This window comes from Symphodus melops, assembly GCF_947650265.1.
Source record: "Symphodus melops genome assembly, chromosome: 10".
NCBI lineage: Eukaryota > Metazoa > Chordata > Actinopteri > Labriformes > Labridae > Symphodus > Symphodus melops.
In genome coordinates this window covers 15,002,993-15,024,512 of record NC_136700.1, presented here as the reverse complement: position 1 = coordinate 15,024,512, position 21,520 = coordinate 15,002,993, and the positions used below count along the sequence as shown (strand labels likewise).

General features: G+C 39.1%; 1 protein-coding gene across 1 annotated transcript in view; it reads right to left on the bottom strand.

Annotated features, from left to right (window-relative positions):
• Positions 1–21,520, bottom strand: part of egfem1 (EGF-like and EMI domain containing 1) — a 54,227-nt gene that overhangs the window by 23,063 nt on the left and 9,644 nt on the right. Inside the window, exons 5-14 of the mRNA XM_079353620.1 lie at positions 10,568–10,690; positions 6,895–7,017; positions 5,840–5,965; positions 5,295–5,417; positions 4,430–4,552; positions 3,692–3,829; positions 3,472–3,594; positions 2,717–2,839; positions 2,365–2,619; positions 2,094–2,222 (exon numbers count right to left, since the gene is read on the bottom strand). Coding sequence (XP_079209746.1) covers positions 2,094–2,222; positions 2,365–2,619; positions 2,717–2,839; positions 3,472–3,594; positions 3,692–3,829; positions 4,430–4,552; positions 5,295–5,417; positions 5,840–5,965; positions 6,895–7,017; positions 10,568–10,690 — 1,386 coding nt within the window. The remainder of the gene's footprint in view (positions 1–2,093; positions 2,223–2,364; positions 2,620–2,716; positions 2,840–3,471; positions 3,595–3,691; positions 3,830–4,429; positions 4,553–5,294; positions 5,418–5,839; positions 5,966–6,894; positions 7,018–10,567; positions 10,691–21,520) is intronic.

Sequence of the window (21,520 nt, the reverse complement as noted above, 5' to 3'; positions counted from 1 at the left end):
CACGCTCCATCCTGTCCTCTCCCCACAGACACCGTTAATCTCTCTTCTGGTCTTGTTAGCAAAAACATCATGAACCACCTGGCTGTTTGAGATGTGCTAAAGTGTGACAGTTCATCAAGTGAATGTCTGCTCAGTTCCGTCTCGTGCTTTCCTACCATCAGTTCAATGTCATGTAATGGAAAATTATAGTTCAAAAAAGGCTATGGAGGACACATTGTTTTGGCAATAAACCTCAGGTGCAACCCCTCGGGTATTAAATGTGATGTGTGTATTTAAAAAGGTGGAATAGTAAATACACAAATAAGTGTGACGTGTTATGAGAGATTGATTCTGCTTCAGTTGGCACTGGCATCATGCAAACCACAGAAATCTTGTTTCGCAGCACAAAATGCATTTGCCTCCTCCAATGTACATCGTAAGTTGATAAGTTACCTCTGTGACATGATTCTGGGGAATTGGATTTTGTTTACTGGCAATAAATTCAGAGAGGCACAAAGGTTTGCACAAAGTTTTAAGTAGTTATGTGTATGGATAAAGTACCAGTAACATTTAGTACAAGAAAATACCAAGTATATACCATACTTTGTTGCCATAATAATTATTGTCCATCAAAAAGAGATGAGAATGAAATGTTAAAGACTTTAACTTCATCAAATAAAAATTTGGAGTGACACTACAACTATGTCAAGATTTAGTTGCATTGAGACATTTTTGACATCACATCAATCCGGCTCATCTTCTTCACCTAAAAAATGCCATCTAAGTCCAGAGCCCTTACCTCCTGCTTGTGTAACTGAATGCGGCCACCTCATGAGTGTGTTTCTAACTGTGACAGATTGCTCCTGATGGACTTGTCCCACGTGTCTTTCCTCTTATGATTACCAGCCTGACTCAGTTTCAGACCAAAGACAGCCATTAATCATAGAGCTGGATGGGAACAACACTCCATAACCCAGTAGTGGACATCCTTGGCCTTAGGCTGTGCTCTTGCTGTGGGCCCTGGCCTGGCTCCAGCAGTAGACAGATTGATTCCCCTGGTGCTTCTGTGTTCTGGAGCCCATAAACAAGCCAGCCTCCCACGGAGAGTGGCCGACAGGTTTTGATACATGGCCCTGGATCGATGTGCACAGGGAGCTATCTCATCTCTCTCTAAAACTAGACCATATTGCTGAAGGTAGTCCAAATAGACCTGGAAGTAGATGTGCCTCATGGGAATACCTTGTGGTGTGTACAGTCAGTGTGTGTGTGTGTACACACACAGGTGGTTATCATTTTTATGATCTTCAATCCATGAAATGTACTTACCAGGGAGTCATTTATCTTTCAAATTCTTATTTACAAAGTACATAGGTCCCCAAACATCTACAAAATTACATTATGAAATATGTATGCCTGTTCTTATTAAAGGTAACATGACAAGATGGATTTAATCTTTTTTTTTTACATAGGCCTAGAAGTCACACAGTAAACCATAAGCAACAAGTGAGTTGGCTTGACTTAGCTTAGTTAAACTTAAATTAGTTTAGCTAAATTTAGCTTAGCTTAGCCTAGCTGTATGGCAGAGGGGCAAACAGAAACCTCTACAACTTATGAAGCTAATTTACAAATGATGTCTTGTTAGTTTAACCCATGTACAAATCAATGTGCAAGCAACACAGGTTAAGTATTTGCAACTCTGTAAAAACCAGCAGTAATAAAAGTGTTCTTTTTAAATCACAAATTGTGACTTTTATTGTTTTCTGTGCATAAAACAATAAAAACTAAAATGTCTTATCAAGCTTCGGGGGCAGGTTTTGCTACCTATGGAGAGAGTGCGCTAACCAGCTGTTGTTTGTAATGGAGATGTGACATTTTAAGAAAAACGAGTATGAGAATGGTGATCTTGTCATGTAACCAACAAACCAGAAATGTCTACTTGTTTCTTTGCAGCACTCAGTTCAGTTTAAAGAAAACTCATCATTTACAGAGATTTTGAAGGTGGGGTTATTTAGAGTTAACCCCTGTGTAACACTGTCAGACTGTTTGTTTTAAAGGAATGATGCATCACACAATGCACAGACGTAACTTTAGAAAATCCTGTGCACTATACTTACTCTCATTGCAAATGATCCCAGTCCATCCAGGAAAACAGTCACATCGGTCTCTGTCTTCACTACACTCGCCATTCCTACAGTCCTCACAGCTCACACTGCAGTCCTGCCCAAATGAGCCACCTAGACACACTGAGAAGAATGAAACACATTTAAAAGTCTAATCTTCATAACTTTCTGCTCTGAAGACTTAATAGGACATCAATAAAACAATATCCTCTTGATTTCTAACCAGGCAAAAAGCTTAGTGTCATCACTCCCATATTTACTATACCTATGCTGCTGTCTAGTCTCAGCTCTCCTCGACGCTCCCTCTGGATCTCTAATTCTTTATCGCTCTCACCACCTTCATCGTTATTATCATCTGTATCATCCCGGTAGTGCAAGGCTGCTGTGTACTGCAGGAGCTGAGGGGCTTTGCGGAACAGCAGGTCTGGTAATCTGTGGACCCCCAGCTGCTCATCCCCTTCTTCCTCTTCCTCCTCCTCCTCCTCCTCTTCCTCTTCTTCCAGTTCTCTGCCATACAAAGCTTCACACAAAAACAGTAAAACATGTCTCACCATTTGGTGAAAACACATTGTTTTACTTTGTATTACAGAATAACTATAATATAAAATGTCACTTACAGATGCAGGAGTGCTGGTCCTGATCCAAGCGGAAGCCCATACGACAAAAGCACTCATATGTTCCCAGGGTGTTGACGCAGTAGTGTTCACAGCCTGAGGTCTCTATGAGGCACTCATCGATGTCTAACAGAAAAAAACAACACACATCTCAGATGGAGAAATGCTAAAGAGAGGAAAAGCTACAGGGCAGACAGAGTGTGCTAATAGACTGTATTAAACAGGTTGTCTCAACTTTGGATCAGACCAGTAACAGGCAAAGATATGGAGTTGAGGAAGGCTTTAAACCTTCTGACAACAGCTACATGCCAACCTGTTAATCACATCAATTTGTACCAGGCTGTAAACATGTTTAATTCTGCTATAAAAAATGTATTTTTAAAGGAATTCCTAGGACCTTTGGAGCCTCCTTTGAGTGGATGCAAAAGGAATTACAATTTTATCCACATTTGCGATGGCTTCATTTTCTAATACATTACCTGCCACCTGGTTGTGCATTTGATCTCTCAGCTTTTTTCAAAATCAACCAAATAAAGGCTTTACTATTGTTTCATTTAACATTTTTGTTCAAAGTCGACAGGTGATCTTGAAAAAACAACTATGTTTTTTTTTTGTTCTCTGCTTGATAATGGCCTTGCGTAGTTTAATTTTTGATCAGTCCGTTTTTAAATAAGCATTGAGGAATTTGCCTGCACAAGTGTACCACAACATAGAACGACTTAAAGCGCCTGATGGAGAAACAAAACCAGAACTTTTACCATTGCATCCACAGCCATCCGGGTTCAGCCTGTGACCAGCTCTGCAGCTGCACTCATAGCCGCCCAGGTAGTTTTTACAGAAGTGACTGCAGCAGGCTTCCCCGCTGACACACTCATCACTATCTGAGGAGGATATGCAGTGATACAGAGTTGGTTTAAAATGTGTGAAAACGGATAAAGAAACAAAGATGGAGAACATGTCCCAGAGAAAGAGTCTTACCTACACAGGTCTTCCTGCCCTGATCCAGCTGGAAGCCTTGGTTGCAGGAGCAGAGCGGGCCGTTGGTGGTGTGCTCACAGTGATGAGAACAACCTCCATTGTTCCTCTCACAGCTGTTGACAATCTCCATCTCGATGCCTGGAGGAGAAGGCAACCCAAACCACAATGAAACTGCATAACTAAAGCTGAAACATGAGGACAATGTTATGGGGATTTCATCAGGACTATTTGGGTGATGAGGAATGAGGAAAGAGGATGACGAAAAAATCCAATTATACCCACAGGTTTAGTTTACATTGCAGTGGAATTAGACAGCTCTAAGCTTTAACAAACAAAGCTACAGTGACTGCCATGACCTTATAATGCACATCTATTTAATAATGTTACATACCATATGTTTACAAAAAAGTCCTTTTGTTCAGAAGAAAATGCAAATTTCTTCATAGCAAGCATGCAAACAGTACAGAGGGAAGACTAGTTGTTTATATATTCACATACTGTATATTACACGTCTTAATTCTCTGCTACAGGTCATTGTAAGAAAAGGTGATTAACATGAGAATGCCGAAAAATACTTTTTCTTTTTTTCTTTAAAGCAGGTTGAAATGAAGCCTCATTGGGCAGTCAATGCTGACAGACGTTAAACGTTCCTCACCAAAGCCCCTAAGTCCTTCTGGGTTTGTCATTTTTAACGTTTGGTGGAATTTATGATAGTTGGACTTATTCAGTTTTACTTACGGTAGCACTGTTTGCCATCAGCACCCAGTTCGAAGCCTGGGTGACACACACAGCTGAAAGAGCCCAGCATGTTGACACACCCGTGGGAACACTTGGCACGGCCTGAACTGCACTCATCAATGTCTGTACATACAAAAACAGAAGTGTTATTATGAATGGTATACAAGCGCTATATTTGTGTGTTTTTGAAACAGAAATAATTATCTATTATTTGTTTTGTATGCCCACAATCCCAAATGGAGTTGACGTACATTTTTCATATCGTCTTAGCATTAAGTTACTTATTACTCTTTTTCAAAGTCATAGCATTGGTTGGATAACCGAGAATCTTGGCCTAGATGTCATGCTGCACGTCCTACGGAGGCTATATGGCATCCCTGACTCTCTCCTTCTCACGTTTTCTCAATCTATTCAGCTGTCCTATAAAGGCCTCCTGAATAAAGGAAGAAATGGCGACAGACATGAAGATAAACTTAACAAACTTAACTTTGTTTGGAGCAGAGTTTCTGAAACTGATGAACCAAACAGAAAGGCAACCACAAAACAAAAAACAAAAAGTTTCCACATGTTGTAAACATCTAGATGAATAAAATATTTCAAAAACAATGTAACAAATACTTCCTGCTGCAGGAAGACTTGGTCAGGTTTCTCTGGCTTCTCCTCTTCTTCAGTTTGAACAGAAGACATGTAACTGAGATCGATTGCATGAATGGTCTCCATCATCAGCTTTTTAATCAACAGCAGCCTGTTGTGCTACAGTTATGCTTCCAAAAGTAGCTTAAATGTCTAAATCTTGTTAAAGATATGGCTCCACTCACATTTATTGTGTATACAGTATATGCAGCATGCATGTTTGATGCCTCACCTTCACAATTCTTGCCATCCCCTGCAAGTGTAAAACCAGGTCTACAGCTGCAGTGAACCTTTGTGTCCTCTGAGAGACACAGCTGGGCGCAGCCTCCATTCCTCTCCTCACAGGGATCTCTTACTGACACACACACACACATACACAGAGATACACACATTGGAAAAACAGACAAAAAAAATTAAGCCAGGTCAGCCCAACAGGTGATTCTCTGACCTTGTCTGGCTGGTTCATGTGCACATGTGTAATTCTAAAGCCCGATAACAACTCATGAGTTTGATTTATGCATGCACAGCCTCACGAGATATCTCAATTCCTGCTCTTCACTCAGCAGTAAGTGTCTGTAAAATTGCTTCTCAAGTTAATTTCTTCCCTGTTATACATTTTTTCTTCCCTGCACTCACAGGGTTAGCTCTTTATTTCTGCAGGAATTCTGTCATTCATGCAACAGAAGCACCTCACTTACGTTCAAGAGATCATCGACTCTAATGAATGTTCGTCTTATTCTTGCGTTGTGAGAACATCTGTCGTAAAACGGGACTTACATTCACAGTGTCTGCCATCTCTCTTTAGCTGGTAGTTCTTCCGACATTCACATTTGTAGTGATTGTTCCCCAAGTCCACGCACTTATGCTCGCATCCACCGTTTAATACTGAGCAAGAGTTCACAGCTGAAAAAGCAAACAGTCACGGATAAAAAAAAAAGGTTGATGTATTGATAAGAACTGTTAGTGGGTTTGAGGCCTCAAGCACTTAAAACGTGAAATCACAGAGATGACAGATGTAATTAAATGTGTTGGCGATCTAAATGTCTCTCACACCTCAGAGCTCTGTAGCCGTGTAATTATAGAAAACACCCGGGTAAAGGTCGGGAAACTGGAGAATGATATTCAAGCTGGGTACCCCTGGTTACTTTCTAATGATCTTTCCATCCCATTACTCCTGTGATTTAATGATGTGCCAAATATGAATATCAGCCGCGTGCCTTCTGGGTGCTCTAAACACAGACATGATGACACAGACAGGTCGTCAAACGACTGAGCTTACACACTAATGACTTTAACAGACACAATTAGCAATCCCTCTGCCTCCAGTCCCATTCTTTACCACTTAGCTGCGGTCAAAAGATTGAAGCATTATGAATGATAAATAAGACCCGAAAGCAACAGAGGAGAATAGATTTTCAGCACGTCACCAATGTTCTTATTACCTTCAAAAGTTATGGTGCAGGAGAAATAACTTACAGTTTATATTACTCCTTACACATCATGTTAGAATTTCCCCTATAGGCACTGGGCTTAATCATGGGAGCTCAGCATTCCTACTCTTTAATGTGTTAGCACATTTGTCTAAAACATAAAAGGGAGATTTTTTTCAAGACATTAGCCGTTAGACATTAAACGTGACAGTCATAGCTGGTAATTACACTCCTATAACTGAAATCTTGTACAATTATTGTATCACAAAGAGGTTTTTTTTGGTTTTCAAACCACTGCAAAGAAAAAAGAAATCCAGCAACAGAGCATTTTTTTTTTTTTTGAGTAGGAGGAATTTCATTAAGTTACCACAAGACTAATAAATAGTTGTTTTCACTACTCACCGATGCAGGTCCGAGCATCAGTGTGCATGCGGAAGCCTTCACTGCACTCACACTGATAAGAGCCAGGAGTGTTGACACATGTTTGCTGGCATCCTCCATTGAGCTCCTCACACTCGTTTACATCTACAACACCGACACGTATATACACATCAACTCAAACATGTACATGCGACCTTGCAACATGCAAATGCTCATTAAGAAAAACGACTCATTCATGTCACAGGATATTGGCAAAAACCTCAACATTGCACAATAAAAAGAACCACAAGGGCACACGAGGAAACGTTGGAGGTGTTGCAAGCGCAAGTCTTTATTTTCAAGCATGCGGGTCAAGACTATGGTACAATTAAATAGAATAAATTAAGAGTTTTGGTCAACAGCTGGAAAGTAATGTTTTAATGAATAGAGGCTTCAGACATTTATCACATTCCTTATTAAATCTGACATCCAACTTGAAGGTGGTCTAATTAATATTTCATCTGCAGTTAGCCAAAAAAAGGGAAATGAGAAGCACATTTTTGGTATTACAGATTTTCAAGAGTTGTCGTTGAACCGATCTCGAATGTCTTCTCTGTTTCGCCTGCTGCAGACTTTGCGTTATAGTTCAGCTGTTTACTTTTTACCTCTACTTCAACTCCTCAACATTTCAATGGTGCAACTGGATCCAAAAAGGGTCATTTTGAAAGTTCAGAATCTTTTGTCTCATATGTTAGCCACCATCTGCCCAGTGTCACCGCTGTGACTCCTCATGGAGGAAACCTACGTGTAAAGCCTCATGTCTTCCAGGTGAATGATGAATGGCACATCATGCTGCTTGTGCAGTAGCATGCGTGCAATCGATTTGTTTCCTGCACAGGAGACAACTGCATATGGCTGCAGGCATGTGTGTAAGACCGAAGCTCATGTTCCACAGAGGACACTCAACTCAAGGACAACCAGCCTCGACTGCACATCTGGACAACACATCACACATCCTCCTCGCCTCCTCTCGGTTGTCATCTTTGACTCTCAAGAGCTTTTTCAGCTCACGCTGTCGATGACTGAGTAGATGTGTGAAAGCAGGGGGAAATAATAGTTCCCAAATTTCCTTTTTTTGGGGGGTTGGGTTTTTAAACACTTATATCATGTGGTTTACCCTGTCTAAAAATATTAGAAATAATTAGCTGAGTGTTTTTGCATGACAGGGTAATGGGAAAAGCAAGCCTTAAATTGACCTGAAGACTATTTTAATCAGCCTTATACCAACAAAAAAAAAATCCTTTTTTATACCTCGAGAGGATTTATAATGGTTTGCTTAACATACTGAGACAACTGCTCAAGTGCTTAAACCAGTTATCACAGCACATCTGTCAGTGGATAATCACATATTCATGAACAGTCCTCTTCTTCTGCTCTCTTTTGTATTTTTAACACATTGGCAGCTTTTGTATTAGAAGCCAAACACGCAAAACAAAACATGCAGTGGGGAGGTTTTCCAAGGTTAATATACTTATTGGTCTCCTCATGTGAGAGGATTTCAAAGGGGGACGCACAATGGCTGCTTTTCAACAGTGAGGGAGCTGCTGTGTGTGGCAGCACCAGTGGTGGTGTCAGAGGTTGAGGAGGGCACGAGGTCTGAATGGTATCATGTGACACCGTCTGGGTCTAAGCGGAGTTGCTGAGTTGGCATCAACAGGCAGACAATGTGGTGGAGCGAACATTTGGAGGCAAAAAGAGACGAACAGGTGGTCTTCAGAATGAGCTCCACAGGAACTGAATTTACGGCAAACAAAAGAGGAACTCGCCCGTGAGAGCAAACATTTGTATTTGTTAACTCGTACAATTGGACATTTTTTTAAGGTGTTTGTTTTGTCAAATTATTCAAATTGATCTCTGTTCTCATGTGAAGGACAAATAAACAGATAAGAGAGGTAACACAATGGCCTCAAAACAAGAATCTCATGTCGTTCTCTCTGCAGAACCAACTTTGAAATACCAACCGCTTAGAACTTAAACACAACACAAAAGCAAGCACACGCACGCACACACACACACACACACACACACACGCACAAACACACATTTCTTGATAGTCCTGTTGCGTCCCTGTCAACATGACCACACATACTATTCACACAAAGTCCTGTAGAAAAGAAAGAAAAACTTTGCAGCTGCTTAAGCAGTGAAGCAGCTCTCTCAGACTTTGAATTATTATTAAGTGTCTCATATGTCAAAGGTCAGATGGCATTTGTTCACACCTGTAGCTGTAAAGAACAAATGGGCCTCAGTGCCAAACTTTCCCTCCACGTAAACGAGTCAGCATTCTGTCTTAGAAGACAAGACTTTAAGAGAGTTGATCTTTCTGAATGTATGGCTGGATCAGCTCTGTAGAGCCAGAAGTCTATTTGGTTAATTGGGCCTTTAGCTGGTGAAACTATCCATGTTTTTATACAATCATGCAGAAAGACTTCAGTGCTTCCGCACATTTGTAACAGAAATAAAATAATATGAGGGTTTTTTTTTCTATAATCCAAGTAAATTTCTGTTTTCTATGCACAGGAAATGTTTGTCAAAAAACCCAACAAAGAGTTTGACATTTGCATTGCCTGATATGGTGAATGAAGAAAATATGTTTGTGACACTGTAAAGCAATGGTTAGAGTTAAATGGTTGTTCGTATTGTTTATAAGAGACCTGTGTTGGACTGCTTTGGCCTGCAGAGGGGGGGTTCATGTGGCTGATGGAGAAAGCAGGAGGCGTCATAAAGTCACAAACATTAGACGTGCTTGCTCAAAAACTTCAACTGTAGAAAATGTGGAGTGGCAAATGGAATCTTTAAAACTCCATCAACCAGACAAAACAAATCTACCTTTCTTATTTCTCAGAGAAACACATTCCACAACTACAGAGGAGCGCATATTGCATTAGACTGTAAGTAACGTTGAAGCATGGATGAAGATATTTAAGGTACAATTAAAAAAACTTTTATCATATTTTAGCAAAAACTGGCAAAAATATATTCCTTCAAATAAAACAAATTGACCAATAGTGTAGTTAGTCATGAATGTATTGTCACAGTTACAATAATCTCATTTAGGCACTGAGGACATAGAGATCATATTTTTCTTATACCCTGAAAGGATAAGCAGTATGGGTAATAGCTGGATGATAGATGACAGCTTAAATCCATAGAAATACTATTTATTTATTTTAGTCGGTGCATTAAAGTTAATTAAGACATATTTCATTGAACTTCTAATGCATCTTCATCTCTATTTTCAATGGCATTATTATTTATACAAATGTAAAAAATTATAACTCAACATCAACATCTCGGCTTTAATACCCCCTGTGGAAGTGCACCCACACATAATATGAACAGTTCAGGATACAGAGTGGATAAAAGGAGTTGAATTTAGCTGCAAAATTCAGATTTTTCTTTTGTTTGTTTGTTTTTCTGTTGTTTTTTTTCAAAACACCTATTTCACACTTTTCACTTTTGTGTTTGCCCTATGTTATTTTGAGACATGATACAGAGTACTTTATGTTAAGTTGTATCTTTAACACTGCAACTTATTTTTCCATTCTAACATTGGCACAAATTTTAATAGCACAAGAAGCCACAGTTGGGCAGACAGGATTATACAGAGTGTCTGTGTTTGTGCTCACAGGTTATATCCAGATGACTATCTTACCTTGACATGCTCTGCCATCTGGCCCCAGTTTACTGCCTTCAGGACATTTACAGTAATAGCTTCCAATGGTGTTGCAGCAGAACCCCTCACAGCCGCCGCTATCCACTTCGCATTCATTAACATCTGAAAAAAAAAAAGAAGAAGTTTTAAAGTCAGTTTTAAGGCACAGCTTGCTCTTCCTTGTGTGTTCTTTACTCCTTTACCCTTCAGCTGGAAGGAAACCAACTCAGTGCTTACAGGTTCACTTATCACTGTGAAGATTGTGAACCTTTTCAGTGCTGTGACAGGCTGTCAGTGAACCCCTGTCCTACTTCATCATTTCATAAACACAGTATTTCTAAAATCAGTAATTTCTCAATGAGCCCAGTGTTGACCCAGCGTACACCATGAAATCTCAATATTTCGCTCCATATTTCTCATGTTCTTTTTCATATCTGAGGCCTTGCTCTTTTTTATCGTTCAGGATCCTTGTTATGGTCAATAAAAGAAGTTCTTGAAACCAAACAGTCACCTCAGGCATTGGAAAATGAAGCCAATGCCTGTGAGTGCAACACTGCAGGTCCTCTAGTGTCCACTCGAGGCTAGCTTCAAAGAAATCTCCCTTAGGTCCTACATTATAATGCTAATGTTTACAGTACAAAAGGAACGTTAGCAGCATTGTTTGATTGTCTCATTTCTTTATTGATGAAAACTGCATTGGGGGTAACTTTTTTTTGATAATGCATCTGTTTTGATTATGGTCATAGCAAAGAGTTATGCATGTATTTTTCCATACATAAGGGGCGTGGGTTGAGACAACTGACAGGTGGGTTTATTATAGCTGTTGGCCATGAGACTTATGGCCTTCTTCAGCTCCCCCTCTTTGCCATTTTACTAGACCGAGCAACAGTTAGGGCAAGAAACCATTTCCATTTGACAAACATCATCGTTTGACTTCAAAATGCAGCTAGAGAAACCAATGGTTGCTATGCATGAGTCCACGTTCACATAAAGGCTACCCTTCAAACACATGGAAGAAAATATGATCAGTCTTAGACATCAATATGGCTACACGTTGCATATTTTAAAGGGACTTTTCAGAGGCTAGAATATGGTGTGATATTTAACACATTAAAATACCACTACACAGTCAAGCCTTCATATTTCCAGTTTGTCTTAACGTTACTCCAATAATGGTCAAATCAGCTATCGTATATTACTTTTCTCATTTTATATGAAATATATTCAGAAGAAAAATCGTTCATCCTTGTCCAATTGGTCTGACAACATACTTACCCCAATAAAAAACGAGGACTCACTTGTGTAAAATATGAAATGTTTTTGGATCAAGTTTAATTTACCAAGAATAAAGTGTATTCCTTGTAAAGACTGATTAAACAACTGCCTCCATTTCTGTTGTAGTCCTTGAACCTGCAGCGAAGCCAAACTTTTTCACAGATGACACAGTGTTTTATGTTTCCTTTAGAAAATGGAGATTGTGACAGAGAAATGCATTGCACTTGGACGGCCACCTCCTGTCAAAGAGGGAGAGTAATGTACAGGAGTGGAAAAAGAACGTTACCGAGCATTTTAACCCCCATCTGTAAAAGTGCTTAAAAGGGAAATCTTATCATCTTGCAATAGTTTATCTTTGAAAAACAGGACATTTTCTGAAGCAAAAAGTTTGGAGATAGAATTTTAAAAGGAAAACAATGGTGTGAAGTAAAGTGCTGTGAGCTTTACAGTAACAAAGCTTCATCAAAAGTACATGACAAGTGGAGGTCGTTCTGTGTAGTCGTGGTGTAGGAACTACAGATAGCTTCTCATCCACAGTTGCCAACGGCTCTTCTGCATTAAACACGGATGTGCGTCTGATCCTTAAAAAGCTAATTATTTTCAGTTGTTTGCGCTTTCAATCCCCTGGTGTTTGGGTATTTAAGTAAAGGTTAATCTAAAGCACATACAGTTAAATGATGCCAATAAGAAAAAGCCAACACAGATGCTTTCCAAAGGCCCCTCTGGTAAAAAAAACCTGAAAACAATTTCTGTTTTAGGTTTCAGTAAGCTTTTTGCCAGTACTCTCCGGGTTCACTTGGAGTCGTCGCTGTATTTCATCTGTTGCTTTATTATCAGGCCAGCTCCAGCGTGGAGCGTGGCTATATAGGCCAGTAACATACACAGACAACAGGGTATGATTAACAGCCGTTATTGCTCAGATGAAATGTCCCTGCCACCGTCTGTGCGCATAAATAAAATGTGTCTGAAAAAATGCAACAAAAAAAGACAAATATGAAAAACAATAAAGAAAGCTATACTGCCTGACTATGACACAAACCACATCAATCTATTAGAAGAAAAATGTCTCCAGCTGAGCAGGAGAGATGCATTAGCCTTGTATGTTTTAATCTATGATATGGAAAGCACGTTTTGGTGCTGAATCATTGCAACCACATGTATTTGCATGAATCTCCCCTGCAGAGAGGAAGAGATTTGCTACAAACAGTAAAACAAACCAGAGCAGCTGATGTAAACAAGCTCAAGACAAAGACTTGTTTTATACAATGGTTAGAATTTCCCTTTAGGTATTGGAAAAATAAAAATGTATTCTATGTCAAGGTGATTCCTCTGTATTTATTCAATGATTAAATAAAGGCTCTGGATTATTTAAGGCTGTTATGAGATGTCTTGTACATAGATTACAGCTACATGTATACAGGCCTAAAGAAGGAATTACCCTAAAATTGTAGACAGATTTAACATCTTACATTTGTAAAAGTTACCAAGGGGAATGAAGTACATTGTCGCATTTGACCTTTCCAAGATGGCGCCGCGGGTGCACGCAGCGGCTCCTCTCCATTTTTTATTTAATTGTCATGTTTATTAAGCCCAGTGCTTTTTATTATTTTATTTTTTTTTAATGCACTGCACTGTGGGTTGAGGGGATTGAAATATCATCTCACCTGTATGTTTAACATGGAGCATATTTGACAAATAAAGCCTACCTACCAACCTACAAAGTGGAGAAATTGTTGGTATCACGGCCGTTTCGGGTTACCTGTTCAATTCTGCAAGATCTCAGAAACTAAGGATGGGTCGCCATATTTGTTCTTCAGGCCACACCCACACTTGGTTTCTAAGGGCAGGCAGTACAAAAGGTCATCTGGAGGGGAAGACTTTGTTTTATGAATGTTGTGAATTTGCCTCTAAGGATTATAATTTTGCACGTTTAAAAAGTGTATCACTTATAACTGCTGCAAAGGCCTTTACTTACACAGTGGTCCAACATCTATCACATGCCCCTTCTCTACCTGAGAATGTGAAAAGCAAACAAATCCAATAAAGAACAGGCACAGATTAAAATATCCCAAAACAGGAAGTGTCAAAACCTTACACTTGAGACTTTAGAAAATGCTGGAAAGTACACAAAAGATATCAAAGACAATCTAGCGACTGATAGGGGGGCAAACACAGAAAAGGTGTCTGGATAATGAGATTAAACAGGGGCCGGTATAAGTAATGAGAGCAGGTGCTGGTAATCAATACACGAGGGCAAAATGAGGGCAAAAACTTAAGACAGGAGATTTCAAAATAAAACAGAAAAAGACATGAACTTTCTTTTGTCCTATAACATAAAAATGACCTGACAACAGCTGTATTAATCTGAAATCATCACTTGAAGAGATAATTGATTGTTCAGAGGTGAATGGAAGTATTGGTCTCCCTTAGGTTTATAAATGGCAGCGACACTGGTTTCCCATCATGTAACAGAGAGAACCAACAGCTGCTTGAATATTCTTGTTTCCTCTGCAGATAAACATTGGCCACCGATCTCGATTTCTGCCCTTCTCATTATGTGTTTTTGACATTACTTGTCCTCTACAGTACAGTATCTCCCCTTTCAAAACTCTCAAAGGACCACCGCTCTTCCTTCCTTCAAAAGTAAAACTATTTGAAGGACTTTGACATTTCATAAATCAATAAACCTGCGACCATGGGTCCTTTCACCTTCATGTTAATAACATTACACAGGAAAATGAGGATCAATAACTGAATCAACAGGTCTCAGTTGCATTGCAGGTCTCTGAGCACTGTGCAACAAAAGTGGAAAGCTTAGATTTCAGACCTCACTGTTCGGAAATGATATTCAAACCTGAAGTGAGCAGCAACTGGCAGGAATGATTTGTATTACCTTTATTTTTGAAGTCTTAATTCCCACATTTTTAAAACTTTAAACAATGTGCTATCAAGCAAAATCTTTCCAAAAAAATGGCACTACGACAACGAAACAACCAAAAGCAGAAGAAAACAAATGTAACACTGCAACACATTACAATAAATCATCAGGGAAAAATAAGAACTTTTATAAAAGGAAGAAAAGGGATTGGACTTATTTAACATATTTCAGCAGAGCCAGCTAATAAAATCTGAAATCACTGTGGTTTTGCCAAAAACTGAAATATTTGAATCCTTCACTGAAGATTTAATAGGCTCGCTCCCTTCTCCCATTTCCTTTGCTGCACTTTTGATCTGAAGTATTTTTGGCCTTACCACAAATATAGATGCACATGTTTATTTCAAATATGGAATCTCAAAACGTGGGGAAACAGACGAAAAATTTGTTTGGTTTTATTTGGCAAAACAGAACTACATGGCTACTGTAATCTGCCCATTTACCATTGTTTCTTCTCCATTGCCTTTTAGAGCACTAAGAAGCATTCTCAGTGTATGCTGTATTGTGTATTTGACTTTAATCTTATTACCTAATCTGATTCTCTCAGTGAACTAGTGTTTATATGTTGATTTGCAGACCACTTTTCATGGCAACACAAAAACAAGACAAAACTAAAAAAAACACAAGTAGCATGGACACTCATTCAGAGTTGAAAAGCCAAGGCTTAAAAATAAGTTTTAAGATGAGAATTAACAACAGCGTGGGGGGAAACCTGACTCGAGGGGGAGCAGCTCATTCCAGAGTTTTGGAACTATGAATGAAAAGGTCTCCTCTTGTCTTCAGCCTATTTTTGGGATTGATTAAAATGACTGGGGGGGATCTAAGTCATCTTGATCGGGTATAGGGCTGTAAATGGTGTGAAATATATTGTGGCTTGGAACGATTAAAAAAAAAAACAAATAGAAACCATTCAAATGAATCCTGAAATGCACATGGATGCCAGAATGTGGGGAGATGTTGCAATGTATATAATCATGTTAATTCTGCTTACAGAGTTGCCATTCTTTGCTTTTATCGCTACAACAATACTACACGCAAAGACTAACGTTTGCTCTATCCCATGCTCTTTTGAGTAGATTAAAAATGAACTTAAACAATAGTTGTAATAACACAGACTTAAGATCAAAACTGGTACTTAGACTAATTCAAGTTTTATCTTGGTGGTTTTGGATATACCACAAAAGAGTCTTCAAGCGGAGGCCAAAAGATCTATCAAGTGCTGTTAGGAATACTAAAGATCCTGAGAACTTTAAAGACAGCTGAAAGATTCAAAGAACTTGTCACCGACAGGAAGGGAGACATTAACAATGAGCTCAGTAGCAAATAAGATGAGACAAAAGTGGGATTGTTTTCAAGATGTCACACTCAAGATGGACAGCTAGCTTGGGAAAAGGGATGTAATCAATCATAGTCTTCAATACTTGGAAGGTTTTTTTTTTTTTTATTAGACTGGCTGACTGATCAATGTGTCATGTTATTCATGGCTTGTAGATTTTGGACCACATGCTTGCATGCATCTTCCACCTCACCAAAGCAACTCGCATGTTTCCCATTTGTCTTTTCAACACAAAAAAAAGGTGTTGATATATATTGAGAATTCTCAGAGACCATAGTTATGTTTGAATTAGATGTGGCAGTCTTCGTGGGAAAATATATTTCACTTGCTGTGCACATGCATTTCATTTTTTTAAGTTAATAACATTGCATTTCTTTCCATGCTGTGCAAATCAAATGACTTACACGATGAAAATGACTTTCACCACGCAAATTCACATTCTTTAGCTTGGAGTGGTTATAATAAAATAGTTAACTACATACATATTTCAGTATGTTATGTAGGAAGTGCAATTCAATTCATTCAATTCAATTCAAAAAACATATGAAATGTATTTGCACTCTAAAAGCGGGAGGGATAGTCATTGCAGTGTTCAAGTTAATTTAAACGATACAAGATAACCACAAACAGTCTAAAAGTGAGTTGGTGTAACCAGATTGACCCTGTGCATGAATATTCTGAAACGACACCAGATCACAGGCATTTCCTGTTTCACATTTTTGACTAACTTCATTAAAACTCTCTCAACTTCTACTTCACTTCTATCTGTGAAACTCATTCTGCTTGGTTCAGCAACAGATAGGATAGAAAATATTTTCCACTGAATGGATGAAACATGAAGCCACAGATTTATAGTGTTATGCTCAGCAGGTTCAGAGGACTACTTGGCATTTAACAGCAGAAAAGAGGACACCTTAGGGCAGATCTAAAGACAAAGATGAAGCATGGTTTGACCAAAGAAAAAATGTGTTCCAAGAAAGAGAATTCAATTGAAAACTGACTTTAATGTTGGCCTGGATAGCATCCATTGCCTTAGTTTATCATTGAATAGCATCCTAGTCATCGATTAGTTTATTTTGCATGTAAGACGCAGCATGTACTGTATCACATGCTCTTAGTTTCACAGTTTCAATACAATCTATCATGGTAATAAATTGTATTGCTAACCAGTTCTCAGGTCTCAGAAAAGAAGCATAATCTATACTGGAAACAGTCATCTTCACTCTTTTTTCTGACATATAAACAGCTGCTGCATGAGTTCAAAAATCGAAAATCTATCAAGTTTTCTGGCTGACAAATGTTTGCACACAAATGTTTTTTTTGTGTGCCCTGCTCTACAGCCACTTTCTGAAGCATTTCTATGAAGTGCACTACAGTTCTACAGTTGACTTTCCTTTCACAAACTTGTTTGGCTGATGGCAAAACTACACAGGCTAACCAATACAAGTTCAATGAGGATGAACTCCTTTAATCTGAGAGAGCGCCTTGGAATGTCAGTGAGCCCTCAGAGCACATGGTCAATCACACAGACCATTAGCTCCGACCCGCTCAACATTAACCTGGTAAACAACAGTGCCATAATGCTTTTGGAGAGACGAGGGAGTGCTTGTTTAGTGTGTGAGAACTTCCTTGCCACATGGAAGCCATTAAGACTCTAATGAGCTTCTTCCTCTGGTAGCTATGCTAACTAAGAAGCTCTAGCATTGCCCAGCCTGCCCCCTGTCAGGTCAGCTACCTTCAAGCATGTTGTGGCATATGATTCCTATATCCACACAGTAAATGGCCCACTTTAGGGACGCCAACAGGAAGGTGAGGTACAAGGGAATTTAAGGACCATATTTAAGATATCTACTGAATAACTCATTAATGACCTTACTGTATCATCAGACGTTAAGGAAACATGTTATGTTGATTTGCTCGCTTCTTTGACATCACTGAAGCAGCCGATATGTCCTCCTTCTACGTTTTGATTCCTGTACGGACGAAGAATTCATATTCCTGGTCCGTATTTGTTTTAAGAAGAGAAGTAGGCAATTTTAAGGCTTCCACAATGCCATTTTGTATGACCCTCGGTTGCCAAGCAAACAGGTGTTGCAAGGGTACTTTTTGAAATTGAAATGCAGAGTGTCAGTGATACATATTGCTCCTTAAAGAGAGCAAGATAGCAAATGAAAAGTGACTAGTGCTCCCTTAGTCTCTGCGATTTTCCAGACAAATACATGTTTATTGAGATCATTTTACTACCAGACGGGAGAGGGAGTCTCAGGAGGCAGGGCATGACATACAATTACAAGAACAGCACAGAATTGACAAAGGAAGTAAAAGAGTCTGACATGATTATACATTTCCCCCATTATGTATAATTTTCTTTTTTTTTAATTTAATTTGTATAGGATAAGCCCCTTGCGATGTACCATCTCATTTTCAAGGGAGTCCTAACATGAGACAATTTACAGCATGACAAAAAATGATGAAAAACTGCTTCATGTGATGGACATATTGGACCTTGGAATTTTCCAGAATATCCCCCGCTGTGTTCACACGCTGGCTCATCCCAACTTTCCACGGACATTTTACTAGGGGAGCTGGCAGGAAAAATCCCTACTCAAACATTTCAGGACGTTTTCAGGAGCTTTCTTCATGTGTGAAAACAGCAATACAACAAGCTTACTGAGAGTAACAAAAGAAGACATGTTGTAGAACAGCTTTGGCTGACATTGTATGGGAAACTTTTATCACAGCAGCTTGGTTAAAACAATAAACCACCTGGTGTTTGAGGTCATCCCAGAGGAAGCAAGAAAACTTATGACATTCTTTTTTTATTGTACTAAATTTCTAAGACGGACTCATGGGGGTCGACAATTGAGAAAAGCTTGTCTCTATTACTGGAAAGTCTGATGCAATCTACCAGAAGCTGCAGTGGATTTTTATCAGTTTTCCACAGCTGTTCCTTCATATTTAGTATAGTTATTGATTTCTTGAAACAATGTCAGAGGTGAAGTCTACTGATTACTAAGAGATTGAGTTCATATACACAACCCGTCAACTTTAAAAGCATCTGTTCTTTTCTAATGGCATACACAGGTAACAGTTTTAGTCAACTTTCTCGGTAGTCTCTGATAAACAGACTAAGGGCGCACTCACGCTAAGAAATCCAAACCATGCCTAAGTCCAGTTTGTTAGACTAGCTTGAGGGCTCCAATCCATGCTCAAGCGTGATACGCTTACTTGGCTCTGACATACTTGGAAGAGGTGTGCTTCGGCACAGTACAGTTCATGCACTGGGTTAAGCACAGTATGGGACAACGCTGCCTTGAGCGAGTGCGCCCTTAGAAAGCTGCTGACCAAAGTGAAGACCAACCTGTCGAGAATGAGGTCCTTCCGCACATCTTTATCAAATCAAGGAACATCATTAAAGCCACACTTCAAAATCTTCATTGCCACAGCAGTTATAGTAACCAAAATTTGGTTAAAGACAGCTTTGGAAAGTGACCAAAACAAACTTATGTGCCTGCCGTCATTATGACCATGTGGTTCCCACCATATCTTAAATCAAAACAGGCAGTCTGCTGAACACATTTCAAAGTCTTATGTCCGTTAAAGAGGCTGCAGATCATTGTTGGGTTAAGTATCCTGGGTTGAACCGTGTTAAATCCAATAGATTTTGGAACATAAAACCATAACTACCAAACAACAACAAATGCAAGTGTCTTTTGTCTCACAGCCAGAGAAATATATAAAAAACAGTTTGATAGGCTCATGCATGTTCACTTGCTGTGCACATGCATTTCATTTTTTTAAGTTAATAACATTGCATTTCTTTCCATGCTGTGCAAATCAAATGACTTACACGATGAAAATGACTTTCACCACGCAAATTCACATTCTTTAGCTTGGAGTGGTTATAATAAAATAGTTAACTACATACATATTTCAGTATGTTATGTAGGAAGTGCAATTCAATTCATTCAATTCAATTCAAAAAACATATGAAATGTATTTGCACTCTAAAAGCGGGAGGGATAGTCATTGCAGTGTTCAAGTTAATTTAAACGATACAAGTGTAATAAAAAAAATAAAAATAAATGTAAAAAAAATCTTATCACTAGCCCGGTACTCTGCAGTGGAACTTAAGTTGAAGTGATCATTCCAGGTCTGTTCAAGTCATCACTGTTCTCTAAAGCTGTGAGAAAAACCACAGAAGTTACAGAGATATCATCTTCTACTTTGTTTTTCAGAGCCTAAATGGTTTAGCACCAACAGTAACTACGTGTTTGTCTTTCTTTTCCCTTTTTCGTGTATACACACCTTACATTTTTGACTGGATTGTATCTTTGAATATAATTAGTTCCAGAAATCTGGAAAAAGAACAGGTGAAACGAATATACAGCAGATTGTTCCATCTGTCCAATAGACACTCACATAGGGATGCATGATATTTCTGCCTAAAATATGTGACAGCAGTGGAAAAAAAGAGCCTTAAAATGTATTAAGCACATCCGATATATGATTTACAATTTCACCTGAGCACATTTCCAGAGTGCAGAGTTGTAGCCAGTTAGCAAATATTTTTTGCTTTTGGATCCATATTTAAAAGCAGCTCCAAGGCACTGCCCATAAATAAGCTACGGAACAGAAAACGTCTATCATTCTGTATCAATCCATAAGCTTCAGCAGGAGAGGGGTGTCAAAGTGTTACAGAGCTGTACGAATTGCAGTATGAGGAGGACATTTTTTGAAACACATCCACTCAGACATTCAAGGTTGATGCATAAATAAACAACACCTGTTCCGTGTATGTTCTTCACGGGGGCAGGAACACAGACCGAATGCCCCGAGGAGTCTAAATAAAGAGCTCAGCTTTCCTTATGTTTTCGCTCTCCTCTTTTTCTCTCTTTAAACGCTAACAAATCTGTATCAGAGGAGCTGTTCCTATTTATAGCCAGCCTCGCTCCTCTTAATTTATCATACCACTGCAGGAAAAAAGAAACTGATGCTGTCTTAAAACCAATGCACCAATGTCAATTTCATTGGTACCTTTCTGCAATAGAAGCAAACTCATGTTTACCAAAAGATTACAAACAAGTGCAAAAGCAGAAGTGAGATCGTGTCAAACACTCCAGTTGTTTAAACATGACAACACAAGCATGTGTTCAGAGGTTTAAAGTCACTCACAAACACAGACACAGGTGTGTTTAATTTAAAAGGGAAAAAGCCGCCCTGTAGAGACATGGGCTCAGTGAATGACACGAGATCTGAGCCCAAGGTCCCTGGGATTAGACACAAGAGTCCGTGTGAAGAAAGACGAATCCCATGTGAGAAATTAGGATTCGTAGCAACTGTAAGTCTTTTTGTGGAGTTTGAATCCTCGATAACGCTGTCAACAGGACTTGTGTGGAAGAAAGGT